The 20,621-nt window shown below is 44.5% G+C and overlaps 1 protein-coding gene across 5 annotated transcripts; it reads left to right on the forward strand.

Moving 5' to 3' along the window:
* The first annotated feature begins 14,268 nt into the window (after nt 1-14,268).
* Nucleotides 14,269-20,607, forward strand: LOC127799385 (uncharacterized). 5 transcript variants are annotated; one of them, XM_052333377.1, is made up of 11 exons: nt 14,270-14,464; nt 14,703-14,802; nt 14,903-14,976; nt 17,383-17,474; nt 17,581-17,636; nt 17,727-18,552; nt 18,915-19,087; nt 19,336-19,426; nt 19,510-19,719; nt 20,044-20,216; nt 20,351-20,607. In XM_052333377.1, exons 6-11 carry the CDS (start codon nt 17,761-17,763, stop codon nt 20,493-20,495), a joined length of 1,584 nt encoding a protein of 527 aa, XP_052189337.1. In that variant the 5' UTR covers nt 14,270-14,464; nt 14,703-14,802; nt 14,903-14,976; nt 17,383-17,474; nt 17,581-17,636; nt 17,727-17,760; the 3' UTR covers nt 20,496-20,607. The 5 variants fall into 5 exon arrangements, with proteins under 5 accessions (XP_052189335.1, XP_052189337.1, XP_052189339.1 ...); XM_052333375.1 differs by lacking the exon at nt 17,581-17,636 and having other exon boundaries at nt 14,269-14,464; XM_052333379.1 differs by lacking the exon at nt 17,383-17,474.
* The last annotated feature ends 14 nt before the right edge of the window (nt 20,608-20,621 follow it).

Here is a 20,621-nt window from a genome sequence, read left to right on the forward strand (position 1 = left end):
CTAATCTTGGGTTAAGGCAAGGACAGTGTCCAACGCCAATGATTCCCAAAGAAAGCTGCGCTTTAAATAAGTAACATTAATTTAAATTTCAGTATGAGTGTGTATTAATTATTAAAAAATCACTAGGTTTGGATTGGAGCGTAAGCCTAACTTAGAGATTTCATGCCATGTATGAGAGTTACTAGAACTGGAAACGCTATCATACCTAAACCCAGATGATTAATTTAGTTATTTTGTGTATTAATTACAATTGGATTTATGGTGGTTGCTTAAATTAGAATCTCGCATATCATGTATAGGGATTGCTTAACCTAGAACTATCATCATCTCTAATTGCATTTAATAACAAACCCTCATATCTGAAATTAAATTAATGTTGCTAATTTTTTATGCTAAAATTTGGGAATCAACGGGTTGGTACTGAAATTGTCTTAACTCAAGCACTATCCAAATTCATATTTTTACGTTTAATGTTTATTTCAATTTTTGCCTTACTTTATTTTCTAGTATCTGTTGTCTAAAAACAAAACCATAAAAAATCTTGTTGTCAATTTGTCCAAATGCGTGTGCGTGTGTGTGACATTCTTTTTCTTTTGCCATAAATAAATCTCTCAGTGGACGACCTGGATTCATCCAGAAAATATAAATTTAAATTTGGACTACAACTGCACTCGTACACTGGCGAGTATAAACCTCTCACTAAAATAAAAAAAAATATAAAAGTTGTATTATGATTTGTTTTTATTGTGTTTTAATTGCAGGGTGAGAGTGCAGTCACCCGTCAGGCCTACCAAGTCAATTCTGTGATGGAGGTGAGAGAGGACGAGGAGCCAATCACGTTCACCCCTGCTGATAGAGGTGATATAATACTTCCACATGACGATCCAATGGTAATTTCTGCAGTTATCGCCAAACACCCCATCAGTAGAATTTTGGTGGATAGTGGCAGCTCTGTTAATCTAATCTATTGGAATTGTTTCGAACAAATGCACATATCCCAAGACCGGTTGAGAAAAGTGTCCTCTCCCCTGTACAGCTTCACTGGAGAACCTGTCTCGGTAGCAGGATCTGTTCAACTACCTGTTACATTGGGCGCCAACCCTCAAAGTGTGACTCAACAGGCGAATTTCATGGTGGTCAAAGCCCCTTCTGCAGCATACAACATGATTTTAGGCCGACCGCTCCTCAATGATATGAGGGCTGTAGTGTTCTCTTGCTACTTATTAATGAAATTCCCCACGCTCTCAGGAGTAGGGCAAGTTCGTGGAGATCAGAGGAAGGCAAGATCCTATTATGTATCGTCCACGAAAGGAAAAAAAGCAGAAGAGACTTTATCTATCGCTGAAAAAGCCATACACAAATCCCTGGAAAAAGAGACTGCTCGCAAGCCCCAACCAGCGGAAGAGTTAGAAGCAGTGCACTTAAGTGACACAGATCCCGAGAAGTTGGTGTATGTGGGCACGAAGCTTCCGAAACCAGTAAAAGAGGAAATTATGAGGTGCCTTAGAGAAAATTTGGATGTCTTTGCTTGGACACCAAGGGATATGCCAGGGATTAGTCCAGACGTGATATGTCACCATTTAAACGTGGATCCTCAGTTCAAGCCTGTTCGACAAAAAAAAAGGAATATCGCCCTTGATAGGCTACCGGCGTTAGAAGAAGAAATTGATAAGCTATTAAAGGCAAGTTTCATTTGAGAGGTGTTATATCCAGAATGGTTGGCCAATGTGGTTATGGTTAAAAAACCCAACGGAAAATGGCGCGTGTGTATAGACTTCACTGGCCTCAACAAGGCGTGTCCTAAAGATTCCTACCCATTACCTCGGATTGATCGTCTGGTGGATGAAACATCTGGGTATCATCTATTGAGCTTCTTAGATGCCTTCTCAGGGTATCACCAGATAATAATGTATCCTCCAGATCAGGAGAAAACGTCATTCATTACAGAAAAAGGGACATATTGTTACCAAGTTATGCCATTCGGGCTCAAGAATGCGGGGGCCACTTATCAACGCATGGTGAATAAAGTCTTTAAGGAATTATTGGGTGATACAATGGAAGCATATGTCGATGATATGATCGTGAAAAGTCGGGAGAAGGAATCGCATGTTAAAAAGCTGGCACGAGTGCTTGAAGTCTTTAGACAATACAAAATGCGCCTAAACCCAGCAAAATGTGCATTTGGAGTTCAGTCTGGAAAATTCTTAGGATATATGATCACACAAAGGGGCATTGAGGCGAACCCCGAAAAGATTCAAGCGATACTGGATATGGAACCCCCAACATCAATTAAGGAGGTGCAGCGGCTGACAGGTCGAATGGCGGCTCTTAGGCGTTTCCTCTCCAAATCGGCCGAAAGGGAACTCCCGTTTCTTCAGACATTAAGGACAGAGAAAAAGTTTGAGTGGACGGAGCAATGCCAAAAGTCATTTGAGGCATTAAAAGAGTACTTGAAGGAAGTCCCTTTATTGACTCGACCTGAAACTAGGGAAATGTTATATCTGTACTTGGGTGTAAGTGACAAAACAGTAAGTGCAGTACTGATTAAAAAAGAAGGGCAGATGGATCGACCAGTGTACTATGTTAGTAAGGTTCTACAAGGACCGAAAATGCGTTATCCCTTCACAGAAAAGGTGGCACTGGCCCTATTGAACGCCTCCAGAAAGTTGAGGCCATATTTCCAAGCTCACTCCATTAGCGTACTAAGTGACCAACCATTACGGAGCATTTTACAAAAGCTTGAGTGTTCCGGTCGTCTCACCAAATGGTCCATTGAATTGAGTGAGTATGACATGCAATATCATCCTAGGCAGGCTATAAAAGGGCAAGCATTGGCGGACTTTATTGTCGAATGTACACCCTCCAAGGAGGCCAAGGAAAAGAGCATAACAGAGTGGTTACTGTTTGTTGATGGGGCTGCCAGTTCCCAAGGGAGTGGAGCGGGAATAGTGCTTATCCCACCAGAAGGAGAATCCCTTGAATACTCTCTAAGATTCGCTTTCCCAAGCTCGAATAACGTGGCCGAGTATGAGGCACTAATCGCCGGTCTGAGGTTAGCCCGAAAACTTGAGGTAGCACAATTGATAGCCCACAGTGATTCTCAACTGATCGTTCAGCAATACTACGGGCAGTACGAGACTAGAGAGCCGGCCATGGGACAGTATCTCCAGAAAGTCAGGGCACTTGCACAGTTGTTCGAAAGTTTCCGGCTAGTACAGATCAACAGATCCCTTAATGGCCATGCAGACGCTTTATCCAAATTAGCATCCACTAAAGAAACTACTGGGAGAACAGTGTATGTGGAAGTCCTTCAGCAACCAAGTATAGAAGAACCTGAAGTAGCGTGTATTGAGAATAGTAACGACTGGAGAACCCCTTTCTACAAATATTTGACCACGGGAGAATTACCGGCAGACCCAAAAGAGGCTAAGAAAATTAAATTTAGAGGAGCTCGTTTCACAATAATAGATGGGATGCTATACAAACGAGCTTACACTATGCCGCTCCTCAAATGCTTAGGTCCCCAGGAAACTGGTTATGCCTTGGCTGAAATTCATAGCGGAGTATGCGGTGAGCATCTGGGAGGAAGGGCCCTAGCAGCCAAAATCCTAAGGGCCGGTTTCTTTTGGCCCACATTACAACAGGATGCCCAAACGAAGGTCAGGGAGTGTGATAAATGTCAAAGGCACGCTCCGATTCATTCCGCTCCAATATCACAATTACAGCCCACATTACAGCCTATCCCCTTCGCTCAATGGGGCCTGGATATTCTCAACCCATTCCCACGAGCTACGGGGCAAAGAAAATTTCTTCTGGTAGCAACAGATTATTTCACCAAGTGGATTAAAGCAGAAGCCCTAGCCACTATCAGCGCCAGGAAAGTAGAAGCTATGGTGTGGAAAGACATTATATGCCGGTTTGGTGTCCCACAAATCATCAACACTGATCATGGAAAGCAATTTGACTGTGATTCTTTTCGAATTTTCTGCAAAGGCCTAGATATTCAGTTAAGGATCTCTTCAGTGGCATATCCCCAGGCAAACGGACAAGCCGAAATTAGCAACAGAACAATTTTACATGGTTTGAAAACTCGGCTGGAAGGCGCAAAGGGAGCATGGGTGGATGAATTGCTTACCGTCTTGTGGGCCTACCGAACAACCAGCCGAGTCTCAACGGGCGAAACGCCCTTTAACTTGGTGTATGGGACAGAAGCTTTGATTCCAGTAGAAATCTCGTGCAGGTCACCCCGATTGGACGCTTATGATAAAAGTGACAACTCAAATAACTCTGATGCACTGAAAGAAAATCTTGATCTCATCGAGGAACAAAGAGACAGGGCAGCTGTGCGAATCGCTGCCTATCATAAAAGGGTGGCCCATTATTACAACTCTCGAGTAAAGAGCCGGCCTCTCAAGGAAGGAGATTTGATCCTCAGAAAGTCGATCATCACCAATGCACTCCGAGAAGATGGAAAGTTTCGGGCGAACTGGGAAGGGCTATATCGCAATCAAAAAATGATAGGCCCTAGTACATGTATTCTCCAAACACTCCAAGGTGAAACCATGAGCAAAACGTGGAGTACAAATCACCTAAAATTGTACTCTCCTCCTGACATGTAACGCAATAATAATATGAACCCGATGAGGGACCGTGGACGTAGGCACATTTTGCCGAACCACATAAAATACGTGTATCTCCTTTTTTTTTCAGACAAGGGAGAAGAGAGCTCTTTACTTCCCCGCAAAGTGGTATAACAAGCCTTGCACGGAAGTGAAAATTGGCGTGTAAACTAATATCCCGCTAGTAGGTTGCCCTACTAAGCCCGATAGTAATACGTAGGGCCCTGCCATGTAGTGCACCATGAGAAAAGCATGGCTCAATTGGCCCGGTAAATGTAATAGTTGCCCTGCCTCAAAGCCAAGTGGCCCGGCCAGCAAAGTAATAAATACGTCTAGCACAACTCGTCAATATTGAAAACGCAAACTATCCCGCTAGTCTATTTAATTGACCTGGCTTGATAACAAGAGGTCAAGAAATTGCCAAAGGACCACTAAGGGCCTGAATGCCCATAGTCCACCTAATGGTAACGACCTAAAATCCCAGACCCTCTGTGGGCGGCAATAATGAAGAAAACCAGCGAAATGTAGCCATTGTTGAGAGACGAATCTTATTCGTGCAAATAAAAGATACTTCACTCAACAGAGAAAAAGCTACTACTCTTTAAAAAAAAAAAAAAAAAAAAGGGTCTATTCTAAGTCCGCTTCCTCCTGCCAGAACTGGGAGCACCGCTACTCGGAGCAGATGGAGCCTCCCCTTCTCCTTGGCCCGAGGATGCAATAACTGTGTCATCAGCTGTGGGTAAGGCATCTGTCATCTCCACTTCCTCTGAGGCAAAGGCATACGGCTCCCACGGCCCCGACAAGTTCTCCAGATTATCAACTAAACGAGCATTCAAATAAGCCCTGGGACTAGTGGGGTCAGGATCATTATATCTTCGCCAGTCAGGAACATCAAACTCCTCAACCTCATCAGTATAGACCAATTCAGGGAACTGTTCTCCTGGGCGTTTTAATTCCAGATGCGAGCGTGCGAGATAGAATCCATACTTCTTAAAGCAGCCCCCATAACTGATCTTTCTCTCTTGACAGTCCGTTGAAAGGCGATAGTCCCTCACAGCCTTCTCCTGTGCTGCTAAAATCTCTTCCTTCCTTCGGTCCTTGAGCGACCTATATTGCTTCTTTTGACGAGCAAGCTCGTCTACCCTCAAATAATGCTCTTGCAAAAGGTTTTCATGAGTTTCCTTAACTCCTAAAAGCTCTCTCGTCAGCGATTCTTTGCTATTCCGAAGATCCACTATCTCCCCCTTTATGCTTGACGATTCACCATCAGCTTCCGCCAGCTTGGAACGCATGTCTTCTACCTCTCGGTTTAGCTTTCTGATATCGGCTTGATAGCAACGCTCGTGATCCCTCCACTTTATCGCGTTTTCTCTTGCCTCCGCTTTCTCTTGTTCTGCTCGATAATGATAAGCTCTCCCGATAGCGTTGGATATCACCAACCCCTGAACCCCCTGGGTGCAAGCAATGTATTAGAAGACCAACAACCAAGTCAGACGGCAAATACAACATATAGGCACAATAAAGGCATCCTACCTCAATAATCTTTTGCTCAGGAGAGTTGGCAACGCTAGGACAATTGCCAAAAAAATTCTGCTCATCTTGAGGGAGCACGGTAGCGTACATCATCCTGGCGCCCACCCCCGGGTCCCTTACAGAGTCTGAATCAATCAGCCCGGGCTGCACCTGGAAGTGGTCACCCCTCACTCTAGTGCTGTTAGGAATTGGCACAGAATTCCGTCTAGGTTCAGCGATGGGAGGAAGAATAGGCCTAAAGTCTGGGAGCTCAGCCTTTAGCTTTCGCCGATCCCTACGAAAAGGGACAAAAGGTTGGCGACTCTCCTCCATGATTCGATCAAGCTCGCTGCCAAAAGAAGAGCGAGAGCTGCCAGTCCCCTTCCTTCGTGAGCCAGAGGCATCAGTTAGATTTGGTTCCCCGAGGGCGACTTCGGGGACAGAAAGGTCTAACATGGAAAGGCCTGAAGTGGGAACCGAGGGTTCAAGACAAGAAAGGCTGGGTAAGACACTCACCTCGGACCTCTTCACTTTTAGACGCCTTCGAGACGAGCTAGGAACTGGCGGAGGAAGAAGGCTAGGATCGGGAGTGTCAGACGGAGGCCCCTGTGACAAGTCATGGGGCGCTTGAGGAGGAGGTTGTTGATCTTGCTCACCAGCCTGTTGTGAATTCCTACCACGTCGTCTGAGCGTTTGTTCCTTGAATATATTCATATCGTCTACAAAACAAGAGATAAAAGTCAACCACTTGCATGGATAATCTCTATAATTTTGGGGGTCTACCCTCAGAAGAAGAATAACCAAGAAAGACCATACTCCCTAGAGATCTTCCCTCTTTCTCGGGGCCCTCGTCCTCTTCCTCGCCGCCCTCTTCCTCCTCAACTTGTAAGGCGTCCTCGGGCATAGCCAGTGGTGGCACAAAAGCGAGAGTGGAGGTCCCGGGCATGTCTTCAAGCCGAACACCCCACCCTGCGGCAGCAATATTTTCTGAGGTAAGCAGGTCGGGTAGATTACAAGTGCCAAGGGCACATAATCTCTCAATTACTCGGTGATAGACAGCCCGGGAAATCCCGATGTCATCAAGCTTCTCCGACCAAAAGTCCCGCTCATTATCCCAACACCAACGAAGCGGTGTTTTCCAGCTAGGAGGAGGCTCGACCACAATCCATCGGGACTCGAAGTCCACCTTATTTTGGAGCTTTTGAAAGAGAGGAGATAGACCCACAATCCTTTGAAGTGTGAAAAAGACGCCCCTTCGTTCGACCCTCCTCAACCTATAGAAGCAACCGAACAACTCTACGGAAGGAGGCACTTGGATCATATGGCAAAGGATGGTGAATCCAACTAACTGACCCCAACCGTTCGGATGAAGTTGAGCAGGGACAATGCAATGATAATCGAGCCACTCCATGCCAAAGCTAGACAAGGGGAAACGAAGACCTGCTCTTAAAGAAGCCAAATATACCCCGAAGCCATGTCCCCCTACCATAGCGGTACTTGTCTCCTCAGGCGTAGGAAGTCTAATATGATGATCAATTGGGATATGGAAACGAGACTGTATCCCAGCTAATTCTCTCCCCTTCACCGAAGACCGTCGTCCCAAAGATATATATACATTGGGAGCAGAAGGTGGAGGTGGTAAAGCATTCTTAAAACGGCCCATGTTGAGTGCTTAAATCCTAAGGCGCGGCTACGAAAAGCAAATTTTTCGAGCGAGTTATGACTCCTGGGGGTCACAAAAGACTAAGGGCAAGACCCATGGGTGAGGGTCACGCTTAGATGGTAAAGAGACCCATGAGAAGACTCGCGCATGGATAAGGCCAATAATTAAACCTATGGGTGAGGTCACATAAGACTAAAGGCAAGACCCATGGATGAGGGTCACGCTTAGATAATAAAGAAACCCACGAGTAGACTCACGCATGGATGAGGTAAATAACAAGGCCCATGGATGAGGGTTACGAGAAGCTACGACCAGCAATTGGACCCATGGATGAAGAAGTATACCGTGAAGAAGCTTGGGACACTGAGAGGATCCTTACGAGAGAGTAGTTGAGCAATGAAAAAAGTGAAAGACCAAGTCATCCTTTTATAGTGGTCCTGAGAAGACATTGTAGAAAGAATAAAGCCGAAAGACTTAGAAGAGGCGGATACGGAAAAGAACCTTCTCCTCAAAATGAAATGAAAGTGGTCTCTTGTAAGAAGAGTTGCAGCATAAGCAAAATACTCTTTCTCCTGAGATTTTCGACAGAAAGAGTAGGGAGCAATTGTTATGCGTGAAGATACTGAAGAGCGATGCAAGCATGGCAACCCGAAAAAGTGCCACGTGGCGGCCTGAGGAAGCGCCACGTGGCGGCCTGAGGAAACGCCACATGGCAGCCTGAGGAAGCGCCACGTGGCCTAGGTAACCAAAGGAGGCCGCCTAGGGGCGCGGGCGCGCCTAGCGCGGCCCTCCGCGCTCGCGCAGCCCCGCGCTCGCACGGCCAAGCAGCGCGCGGCTGCTTGGCGGAGGCCGCGCCCCTAGCCTGCGGGGGCCACCCCCGAGTGAGGGTCACTCGGGGATAGGGTACCGCCGAGTGCCCCCCCTAGGGGGCGCTCAGCTGCGCAAGCGCAGCTGGGCGTGCGCATGGCTGCGGGCGCGCAGCCGCGCGCGCGCGCGCCCCTGCACAAAGGCGGTCGCGCGCGTTTGCGCACGGTCCTCCCCCGAGAGAGGGTCACTCGGGGGTGAGGTACCCCCGAGTGCCCTCGCCCGGGGGCGCCCAGATGCGCGCGCGTAGCCCTGCGCGCCCCTGCACAAGGGCGACCGCGCGCATTTGCTCGGGGTCCTCCCCCCCGAGAGAGGGTCACTCGGGGGTAAGGTACCCCCGAGTGCACCCCCCCTGTGCACAGGCGGCCCCGCGCGCCCTTGCCGGCGGGCGGCCGCGCACACCCTGCTCGCGGCCGCCCGCGCACGCAGCCGCCCGTGGGCGCAACCGCTCACACGCACAGCCTCCCGCGCTCGCCCTCGCACACGACCCCTCGTGCTCTCCTTACCTGCACTCATGCAAACCCCCGGGTGAGGGTTACCCAAGGCGCCGCACTGACATCCACATGCCACGTGCCCCCTATCCTTGCGCCACCGCCTCCAAGAAACTCGGCCTAAGGCTATTCCCGCGAGGCTTGGTCAAAGCCTCTCCGAGATTCTTGCCACAAAACTCGGAACACGCGACACATGGATGCCCCTCTTGTTGCTATAAATAGGAGGTCACTTTCCCTCATTCGGTATGCAATCTCTGACTCTCGCATTTACTCTCTTACTTTCGAATACTCAATTTCTACGGTGATCTAACTTAGGCATTAAAGGGTCCGCGCGGGGACTTTCGCCCGCGCTCCTAACCGATTTATTCTCTAATAGGTCATCCATCGCTCGAAAACACCTCCGGAGACTCATCCATCGCTCGGAAACGCCCTACGAGACTCATCCATCGCTTAGAAACACCTCCGGAAACTCATCCATCGCTCGAAAACGCCCTACGAGACTCACTAATCGTTCAGATACGCCATACGAGGGTCATCCATCGGTGGTTTCCCATTTTATAAATTTATTGTTGTAATCGTGCAACAACAGATATTGTTTAGACAAAAAAAAAAAAAGAAGAAGAAAAAAATAAGTTTTTCAATTATTTAGGAAGACAAAGAGATAAACTCACTTTTACTCATCTTAGGAAAATTCAAGAAGTTATCCATATAGATACGTACAGGGGCGGAGCCAATAAATGTAAGCAAAGAGGCAAAAATGGTTGGGGGAAGGAGGGTAAGGGGCAAAGATTACTACAATGTACAGTGATGTACAATGAAAATTTTGCTTGGGTAGAGAGGTAGCCGCTTACCTGCCCACACGTTGGATCCGCCCCTGGATACATACATATATACATGTCGATGAATCTGGGCAGCTGTATTTGAAATTGAATATGAACAAACCAACTTTTTTAGAGACTTTGTTCTCGGGGGCGGACCCAACATAGGCCCAGTGCAACCTACCATTAATTTTGGCCCATACTGAGGCCTGGCCACAAAATCTGCAAACCCTCACACCCTCATTTCCTCTTTCGCTCAAGCGCACGCCGCCAATTGCTGCCCATCCCATTGCCCTTTGCTCTTGCCTTTGTCTGGCTCGGTGGCTCTATCGCTTGCCGGCACCGCCTTGACCTCGTTCTCACCACCTCGGTCATCTTGTCGCTAGCCCTCGCCAGCCGCCGGCTCTCCCATCGGACCTCGATCTCTCGCAGTCTCGATCTCGCTTGCTGCTGCCTCTTTAAGCTCTCTCGACTCTCTTGCTGCCTCGCTCCGTCGCTCGCCAGCGTCGCCGGCTCGCCCCTCCGGGCTCTAGCCCTCAATCGCTCACTCGCTGCCTGACTGTCTCTCCGTCTCGGACTCTCGGCCCTGCTTCACGTAATCAGTGAGCAGCACAGCAATAAGCTTCTGCTTCACTAATTTTTGTTGTAATTTTTTTTTTCAATTTTAAAATTAATTAAGTGAACTTGAATTTTGTTAACTGATGTTGGGTTAATTGATGTTAGATTTAAAAAAAATAAGTTTGTGAATGTGATGTTAAGATTGATAAATAAGTTTATTAATTGCACAAGTACACATAATTTGATATTTTGATTATTGGAGCAATTGCACAGGCGCACATAATTTGATATTTTGATTGTTAAGCCAATTGCATAGGCGCACATAATTTAATATTTTAATTATTGAATCAATTGCACAATATTTTGATTGTTGGATCAATTGCACATAATTTATATTTAGATTGTTGGATTAATTGCACAAGCGCATATAATTTGATATTTTGATTGTTAGATCGATCACATAATTTGTGAATTTATAAATTTATGCATTCTCTAATTATCATTTGTTATATTCAATTTGAAATAGTCATGGAGAGATTTTTAAAATAAAAATCTCCATCAATTGTAAAAGATATGTTGATAGGGAAAAATTAAATAAATTATGTTAATTTTTAATATATTGATATTATTTTTTCTGTAATAAATTTTGCCCTACCTGAAAAAATTTCCAGGCTCCGCCCTGTTTGTTCTAGTATTACATTTTTTTTATGCATAATATTTGTCATTTTTTAAATTTATCTATTTATTAACTATTTAATTGAATTATGAGTTTATGTCCATCTCAGTGTATTATAAAAAAAAAATTAATATACAAACTTATATACTTGTGCCCGCTCACCCAAAATCTTGACTCTGTCACTGCCAACAAGGAGGAGCAAATACATCAGAAAGTGTGTGTATATGTAAATATATATATATATATATATAGTTGGTGTGTAGAATGTGGTTTGTGATGTCTCAAAGAGAGAAGAATGTTGTTTTGTTGATAACAGTTTATAAACAGCCAAAAGAACTTTAAAAAAGAAAAAAAAAAGGCAGCAAATCAATGGAAAAATAAGAAAGAAAGAATTGACACCACCTGCTCTTACTTGGAACACACACACCATTCTGCATGGGCATGCAGTTTCGCGGTGCCTAAATTACACAACAATTACACAATTTTCCCAATTTCTGAATCATCGTCTTCTCTACCCGTTTGATTCTCAATGACCCAGTTGCAAAAGTTCGGAGGCCATCAATGGGAGTTGGTTTCTCATCGAAAGGACCGCCCGGCGCTCGCCGACGGGCTCTGGAACCGCCCGCTCAGGCTTCTCTTTCCCCCCGGAGGCTTCCCGCAAACGCACTGGCATTCGTACCCATAGACGTTGCCGAAGCACGAGAACAGGCCGCCGCCGTCTCCTTCCGTGTGCCGCCTTATATGCTGGCTCGTCGATCTGTAACTACTGAAGCCGCCGCCGCCGCGGTCGTACAGCGGCGGCAGCTCCGTCCGCCACCTCTCCAGCTTCGATTTCAGCCCTTCCACGCTCTCGTCCAAGCTCCATCCGTCCAAGACCGAGCTCTGGTTGTCGTCGTAATAGTACTTCGGATCCCTTGCCATTGCCGCCGCGACCACAGACGCCGATGGCCCAACCTCGGAGTCAGACCACATTGAATGAGCCTTTTGGCCTCCATAGACGTATTTTCCGTTCACTATGGATGACCCTTTCGGCCCCACGTTTCCGTTCACAATGGACGATCCTTTCTGCCCCTTGGAGACTGGTTTTACGGCGGACTCGAATTCACCGGTCTTGTATTTTTCCTTATCTTGGGGTAATGGTTCAAAAGGACGGCCTTCTTTCGGCTTTGGATCTTTGGCTATAATTGCACCGATTATGGAGTTTGATTTACCCTTCTTAACGCCTTTATCTTTTGACGTTTCTATGAATTCCGCGCCGCCGATGATCGAGCTCGCCTTGCCTTTCTTCACCGTCTTCTCGTTCGTTGCTGGGAATCCAACCTCCGAAATGCTGATCACCGAGCTGGCCTTGCCGGCGAAGGGCTTATTCTGTGAAGCGCTGATCACCGAACCGTTGGCGACAGAATGATCGTCGAATGCGAAGCTGCGTTCGCTTCGGGACCGGAAGAGGACGGACTTCATCGGCGGGTAAATGCCGGGGCCGGAGTCGTCGTGTCCTCCGTAGCCGTGTGGATGGCCCTCCTGTATCAGATCGCGGTACCCGACGGCGGAGGCAGCGAGGGTGTAGAGCGGCATGCTCCGCATGGAGCTGTCGAGGACGGTGACTCCGATGTTGAGAATGCCCTGGGGACGGCCGGAGGGGCGGCGGACTTGGAGGGCGGCGAAGCGCATTCCGACATGGTGGTTGTGGGGGCGGGGGCGGGTGGGCGGGAAGAGGTTGCCGACGAGGACGCGAACGCTGCCGACGAGGGCGTCTCGGAACCAGTGGGCTGCGTGGATCTCGATCATGACGGCGGAGGTGTCGCAGCGGAGGAACTCCTCGTCCACCCGGAAGACGAACTTGTCGTTCCAGGTGGGGTTGTTGTGGCCCTGCGAGTCGACGCTCGTCAGGAGCTTCCGCTTGGGGTGCACCCAGGCGGTGGCGTAGGTTCGCATCTTCCGCGACACCTGCTCCAGGTCCTGCGCCGAGATGATGTTGATCTCCAGGAGCTGGAATGGCTTCAGATGGCTGGCCATGTTGTCTTTACCGGCGGCGGAGCAGGCGGTGGCAGCTGCAGGATTCAACGAGAAGAACAAATTCCGCCGCCGCCCAGGGAGAGGACGACGAGGGAGGGGTCAGGCATCAAGCGAAGACAGATGCCGGGAGAAATTGGAATGGAGCAACCAAGCGTCCTCCCTGTTCCACATTAACTTCTGACCAGCGAATCCGGTGGAGCAACCAACGGTTAATATGACCGTGTTCCATGTCTAATTAGGGAAAGTAACGGCCATGACTGCCATTTTCAAGGTTCTGATTCATCAATCCATAGCCCATGTCCTAAATTAGATTAGATTGAGAGGCCGGGACCAAACAAACCTCCTCACCCTTTATCGCAACAAATTGGACATTTGTTCGACCAATAAAAAAAAGTCTTCATTATTCTTCCTCTAATAGAAAACCATGCAAAATGCCCAATGCCCTCATTTAGAATTCAGTGATTCTTCTTTAAACTTAAATAAAGTGTCAACTTTAACTCGCAATTGTAAGCCATTCAATAAAGGTAGTCAAAAGAGTATGTATGTGTGGGCAAAAATAATTAGGAATCAACCTTGGTTTAAGGGTGGCTACTTAGTGTTCTACCCTTCTTTGGTGTAGTGCACCAACACTCGGTTAAACAAAATAAATATATTTATTAATACATATAGGTCAGGTATTTGATGGGTCATACCCTATCTCTAGAGGCATATTCATCTACTTCTTTTGCTTTTCTTTGTGTAGAGGCAGGCATATTAGTTTAACTTCACACACACACACACACACACATATATATATATATATTAATTCTAAATAGTTTATCTCCTATTCGTGATTTGTGGAATAATACACATACACCGAAAGCCCGTATAAATCTTAAGCCCATCTGAAAAATTGGGCTACATACACTGACCCAATTGTGCGGCCCAAATTTGGTTATGGCTGCGGTTGTGGACTTGGATTGATGAATTGGGCCTGGGCGCGTGAGCGACCTTGTAAACCATGGGGAAGGCGGTTCGCACCGGAATCTCGTGGCGTGGCCACAGGGGAAGAGGCTAAAGGCTCCGCAAGCAGATCGTTGTAACAGAATTCTGCAATAAGTGGTGGTTCGCACTGCATTGCGGTGTCGCTGAAGGAGAAGCTTCTTTCCGGAGATTTTGATCGGAGCAGAGAGCATCTGCAGCAATCCGGCCGGCGGGAAGAGTCCAGATCTGAAATAGTGTTTAAACGACGGAGGGAAAACTGAAAGGTAACTTCCCTTCCCTTGCGGTGGCTGTAAATGTGAAGTAAATCCTTCGTTAACGCAGGTTCGGTTTCTGTGTGTTGAAACTTGGTGGTTGCTCTGTTTGTGTATTCGAAGAGAAATTTCTTTTTCTAGCAAAGGCTGTGTTGGTTATTTGTTAAGTTGTGAAAGCAGATCAACGTAATAATAATATAGCTAGGATTGAATTCTATGAGAATGATATTTCCATTTGTATTCCTGCAAGTAAACATATAATGTTGAGTTTGCGTAAATGCTGCGGAAGAGTTTGATCGACTTGGAAACTCCTGAAAGGGGATGAGAGATTCAGAAAGCTACTAGAATCTGTAAGTTTTACCGTAAGTCCGTTATTGTATCCAACGTGTATTAAAGGAAATTCTGAAATGGATTGAACTATTTCAATTGCATACATCTGTATCCATGCAGCATGATCTGTATCCCGATCTGAAAGAGTGAACGGCACCATTATCGAAAGCTAATTGCGGAGTGAAAACAGAGAGGTAACTTTCGTCTTCCGTTCCCTTGCATTTCATTTGCATATCGTACATACAGCTGAGAAGCCACTATTAAACCTCCCATGGTGGGCAAATATGTGGCGTTTCAGCTTGTAAAGCCTCTGTAAGACGGAGATTGAGCATGGCATAAATCTGATTGCAATGCACCGGGTGTGTGTGCCACATGTATGAGAGAAGTTATTGAGCTTTGTGGTTTATGTGAATCCTTCTTTAACGCGGATTAGTCTTGCTGGCTTGCTGCGATGAGAACGTACGAATAAGTGATTAATTTCTTTGTCTGGAACTTTGGTAGTTGCTCTGCTTGTGTGCTGGTTCGACTCAGAAATTTCTTTACACGCATTCATGCACCCTTTACACATATTACATAACACTCATCACACAAATATTTAGTATGAGCATTAGGGTAAGTTACTTTGTGAATTTGGCAATTGAACCAAATTATAAGTAACAAAACCGAATGGAATTAAATCAAAATGTTAAAAAACTAATTTAACTGAAATTCCAGAATTAATCAAGATAATGGAACTTTATTCGAGTTAACAATATGATTATGGTCAGAGACGTCAACTCATGTTCATTTTAGTGGTAATTTGGTAAATAACATTTTCTCCTTTCTTGCGAGAACTTGATAAGGTTCATTTATCTATTCTCCCAACCTTCCATCAGCGAGGAATAGAGTGTTGATGGTCTATTACAAAAATACAAAGGGCATTCACGATTCAACAATGTGTCCTTGCTCCACAAGGCAATCCATTTCTCGCAACAGATTATCTCTGATAATCTTTGCTATTGTTTTCTCCGGTTGTTGGTAGCTGAAACACTATTGTTTTAACCCACAGTTTAAGAATGGCATAAAAAGTCATATTTTTAGGGATGGGGCAAGCACTTTGCTTGAGAAAACATACAAGATTCACCCCCACCAAATCAACTTCAACAAGCTCGCTGAGTTTCTTATTGAACTCCTTATATAAAAGAGAAATTACGTAACATTGGATCAACGGTGTTTTGAGCTCACTTCTTCATTCAAACCAATAGTGGCCTCCAGGAGCATCAAATTATAGATCTTGTGCTATTCTTAGTGGCTGCTCTTTCGGAAATTAGATAGAAGAATTGAAGGAAATTCCAATACCTTTGCTGCCAATTCCAGCAATCAAACACTGGAATTTGAGTCCATTATTTTAAGATCCATATGGGTTTTCCCTTAATCCTGAATGCACCCTACTCCAATATTCCCCAAGCCAAGTTCCCATCTTTGGTGGTGAACTCTATGATTGTTGGAGTAGCTCTAAAGACTTTTGGAAAGTTGTTGAAGAAGGATATCAAGACCGGGTACTAAAGAAATGCAAACTGGTTTTGGAGCGCAGGCAATGCGAGCAAGCAAGAGATTGCTAATCTTGAGCTAGCTGATTCTGGAGGAATCACTATAGAGATGAGCAAGCAAACTGTTCACTTCTCCTACATTCACATTTCAACCTTCCAATATCTATACTAATTCTTGGAAAAGGAAGTACTTTGTTTGAAATAAACACCAAACTAAAAATTAAAGGACCGCAAGAAATTTTTTGTGAGAGTAATACTTTTATAAATTTTAATTCTAAAATGTATGACAATAGTTTGAAATCTTAAATTGAAAAAGAATAAACTATTTACACATTGCAGGGATATGTTCCAACTCCCAAGACTGACTAGTAAGTGTGTGGCTTAAATACATTGTGCTGAGAGCAATGGCAGGTGTTAATTTCCTTTACACGTGCATGCTCATATCTTCCTACGAGGGCATTGATATATAAAATTTGAAAATGCTATTTGCACACAGAAGTTGACACTTTATCTAATATTTGGTTAATTCTCACACTAGTTACTCAATGTGTGTTGTTCATTCATTTTTACGATGAATTATTTAAGTGTTACAAAAAATATTAAAATTTTGTCTAAATAGTATTTTTGTATAAAACTACATTATATTTTACATTATTTATGATGACTCAATTTTTAGTGTCTTTCAATCATTCACTCTTAGAGTGATCGATCTTTTTGAAATTTTTGTTATTAGTATTTATGTATTTATTATTTTCATATTTTTTTTATAACACGAGTTTATAAGATAGTCTATTACTCTTTTTCTAGCATATTTCGATTAGACACTTACAAAAGAAAATAAAAAGAAGAAAATAGTGGGAAAATAATATTCATTTCCTAAAATATGAATTGGAGGATGATTAAAGAAGAGTTTCCCATTGAATCTTGTGAAGCAAAAAAGCAACCTAAGGTGGTGATGCACTGATATGGCAAGTTGGTTACTTAAAAAGGAATTCACAAGCATCTTGGGAGTTTTGACTTTCACATCACATGTGAGTGTTAAGATGCATCTTGTGATGATCTTTCTCACAGGGCATGGGCTCGACCTCTTTACATGCTCCATACTTTCCCCACTCTGAAGATAAGAGATGGATTCACATGGGCCACTGCCTCTTGCGTTTAAAGTATGAAATGACTACTTATTTTTGTCAAAACTCAAAAAATTCATGCATTTCGTCACTTAGTTATTCATTTCAAGCATCTGATAAATTCCATGTTTCATATCAACAGGAGATCCCATGGTTGTCGGTCATAACTTCATTTAATGTTTATCTTTAATCTAATTAGTAAGTAAGCCGCCGTAAGAAAATATTGTTTATTTTGACAGCCGGCTGTGGTCTTATTTTATTGTACACCGACATCTTCTTTCTTCACAGTTTTTACAAATCTCAAGCAAGCAGTCGATTGCAGATGCTACTCAGAAGCTCATCAACTCCAGTTGTGCAATCCATCTTCCCAGACAGCCCCAATAGAGACTTTGACACAAACCACCATTGCACCAAATACCCACCTCAAATAGCCCAACATGAACATCACTGCCCCACCAAGCTGATCTCCTCCGTCCATGGTGGTCGTAAAACCAAGTTAACCAACAATCTTGGCTACAAGGCCTTTCGAAGAGCTCGATCTGATGGCAACCTGGAAGGACTAGGCTCAGCTTCTTTTGATCTCGAGGACCACTGTAACTTGAAAACTGGGAACAGATCCTTACACAAACACAGCAAAACAATGTTGCAAACAGCTCCATCCTTTTCGATATACACTTTAAAAGATGAACTTGAAGTAGAGAATGAGGAAGAGAGGTTGGAGAGAGAGACGCTGGTGAAAGGTGATGGGAGTTTGGAGAGGTCTGTGACAATTGGAGATAGCATAGAGGGTGTGAGCAGTAGTGGATTCAGTTTTGGGGAAAAGGGTATGGCCCTGATTGAGGAGAATGACGAAGATGAGATTTTGAGTGATTTTCAGAACGTGGGTATTGAAGAAGATGCATCAGCAAGCCCCCCTATGTATCTAGCCACAGGGCTTGGGATTGATGGTTCTGGTTTTGGAGGAGTTGGTGGTGGCCGCAGCAATGGTGGCGCTGGCGATTTTTCCCCACCATGTTTCAACGACGGTGGCAATCTTGAGGAATATTACAAGAGGATGGTTGGTGAAGATCCTTTTAACCCTCTGTTTTTAAGAAACTATGCTCAGCTTCTGCAAGTGAGTTTCTCTGACCTCCCTTGTTTTTAACTAATTGTTGTATTGATACTTTACAAGAACTTTGATTTCTTCAGAATTTATATGATGAACTTGTCGCTTTCCCCACTCCCCTAGAATGTTCGTCTGTGGCTTCAGTCGAACTGAGTATGCTTTTTGTTAATCCTTTTCTGTGTTTTTCTATGAATTCTATGTTTCAAGCATTTGTTACATAGTAAATTAGTAATTTCCCCCTTCCCCTCCAAGACGACGACGACGACGACAATAATAATAATAATAATAATACGTTTGCAAATGTAGATATCTGTGCTTCAATTTATTCTTAGTAATCACAATGAAGCTGATTTTTTTCTCCTAATCGACAGTCAAAAGGAGACCTTTTTGGAGCCGAGGAACACTACTTCCTCGCTACATTAGCAGATCCCAAAGACGGAGAAATTCTGATGCTTTATGCTAAATTGGTGTGGGAGCTTCATCATGACCAAGATACAGCCCTGAATTACTTCGAGCAGGCAGCTCAGGCTGCTCCCGGAGACAGGTTAGTACTGCATTTCTTTATCTTACCTTTTTGTTGAAGAAAATCTGGTTTCAATTTATTCATTTAACATGTTTGAAAGTATTGACTGAATGACCTTGGACTGGGCTAATTGTTCATCAACCTAGTATGGTTCATAAATGCAGTCACATCTAAATCACGTTAAAAAATATATATGAAACAGAATTATTCATCAACCTTTCAGTCACATTTAATTTATTCCTGCATTAACATCTCTCTCTTGCCTTCAGCCATGTTCTTGCGGCGTACGCTCATTTCCTCTGGGAGATCGATGTGGACAAGAAAGATGATTTCTTTCGAGGAACTGATTGCAATGATCAGGTGTTTTATTGCATCCCCATTTTCAGTTGCTATGACTCCGGCTATCCAAACAAGATTGATTTGTGTTCATGGGTACATGACAGGTTGAAGAAAACAAAGATCTTGACGGACTTCAGAGCTCAGCTTCTGGAGAAGGGAAACAGCCGGTTGATGTGGTTGCAGATGTTCACTTTGAATGTATAAGAGCAACCGCTGGCGAAAGAGGTAATATTGAGGAGTATTATAAGAGAATGATCGAGGAAAGTCCTTCCAACCCATTGTTGCTGAGAAACTATGCGCAGTTTCTTTATCAGGTAAGATCTAATTAATTCACTACTATTCTATCTCCAGGCATCAAAATGGATGCGGGATGATAGTCCAACTTATTTTAGTGATATCAGATTATGCATCAATCGGATAACAAGTTCTGCATGATTTGTTAAGGGCCTGAGATTGATCATAAAATGATATTTGGGTCTGCTTTCTCATAGCAGCAGGAAACCACTCTATTATCTTAACAAGATTTTTTGTCTGCTATTCATCATCCAGTAGGCTTCTGTTTTCACTTTTAAGTTCTCAGATAGACGAGGTTCGACTGTGTTTGATTCTTCTGTTTCTTGTTACAATTTGGCTGGCAGTCCAAGGGGGATCCAAAAGGTGCCGAGGAATACTACTCGCGAGCTATACTAGTCGATCCTAGGGATGGCGAAATAATCTCGCAATATGCTAAATTGGTGTGGGAACTTTATCGTGATCAAGAACAAGCATCATCTTTCTTTGAGCAAGCGGTTCGAGCTACTCCAGACAATAGGTAAGCATTGCATCATAAGCCAGCCTCCATTTCAGTTGATTATGTTTGATGCAGCGGCAGCCACCATATTATACCACCATGCGTGTGATTCAAAGCTTGACATAATCTCGTGGCCTGTGTTTCTGTGCTTTCAGCCATGTTCTTGCTGCATATGCCAGTTTTCTTTGGGAAACAGCTGAAGAAGAAGAAGAAGAAGAAGAAGAGGAGGAAGAAAGCACAAGGCAAGATCACATTCGAGCACTGAATTGTGTGGCAACAGCGACATCTGTGAATGGCTAACCTTGCATTAGTTAAATAAATCACTAAGTGCCAATGGCACTAAGGAAATAAGCAGTCTTTCGGGATTTCAACTCATTTTCAATGTATTTCCGTATTATGCATTTACTTCGAAGCTCTGTGCTCCAG

This window comes from Diospyros lotus, chromosome 4 (genome assembly GCF_014633365.1).
Source record: "Diospyros lotus cultivar Yz01 chromosome 4, ASM1463336v1, whole genome shotgun sequence".
NCBI lineage: Eukaryota > Viridiplantae > Streptophyta > Magnoliopsida > Ericales > Ebenaceae > Diospyros > Diospyros lotus.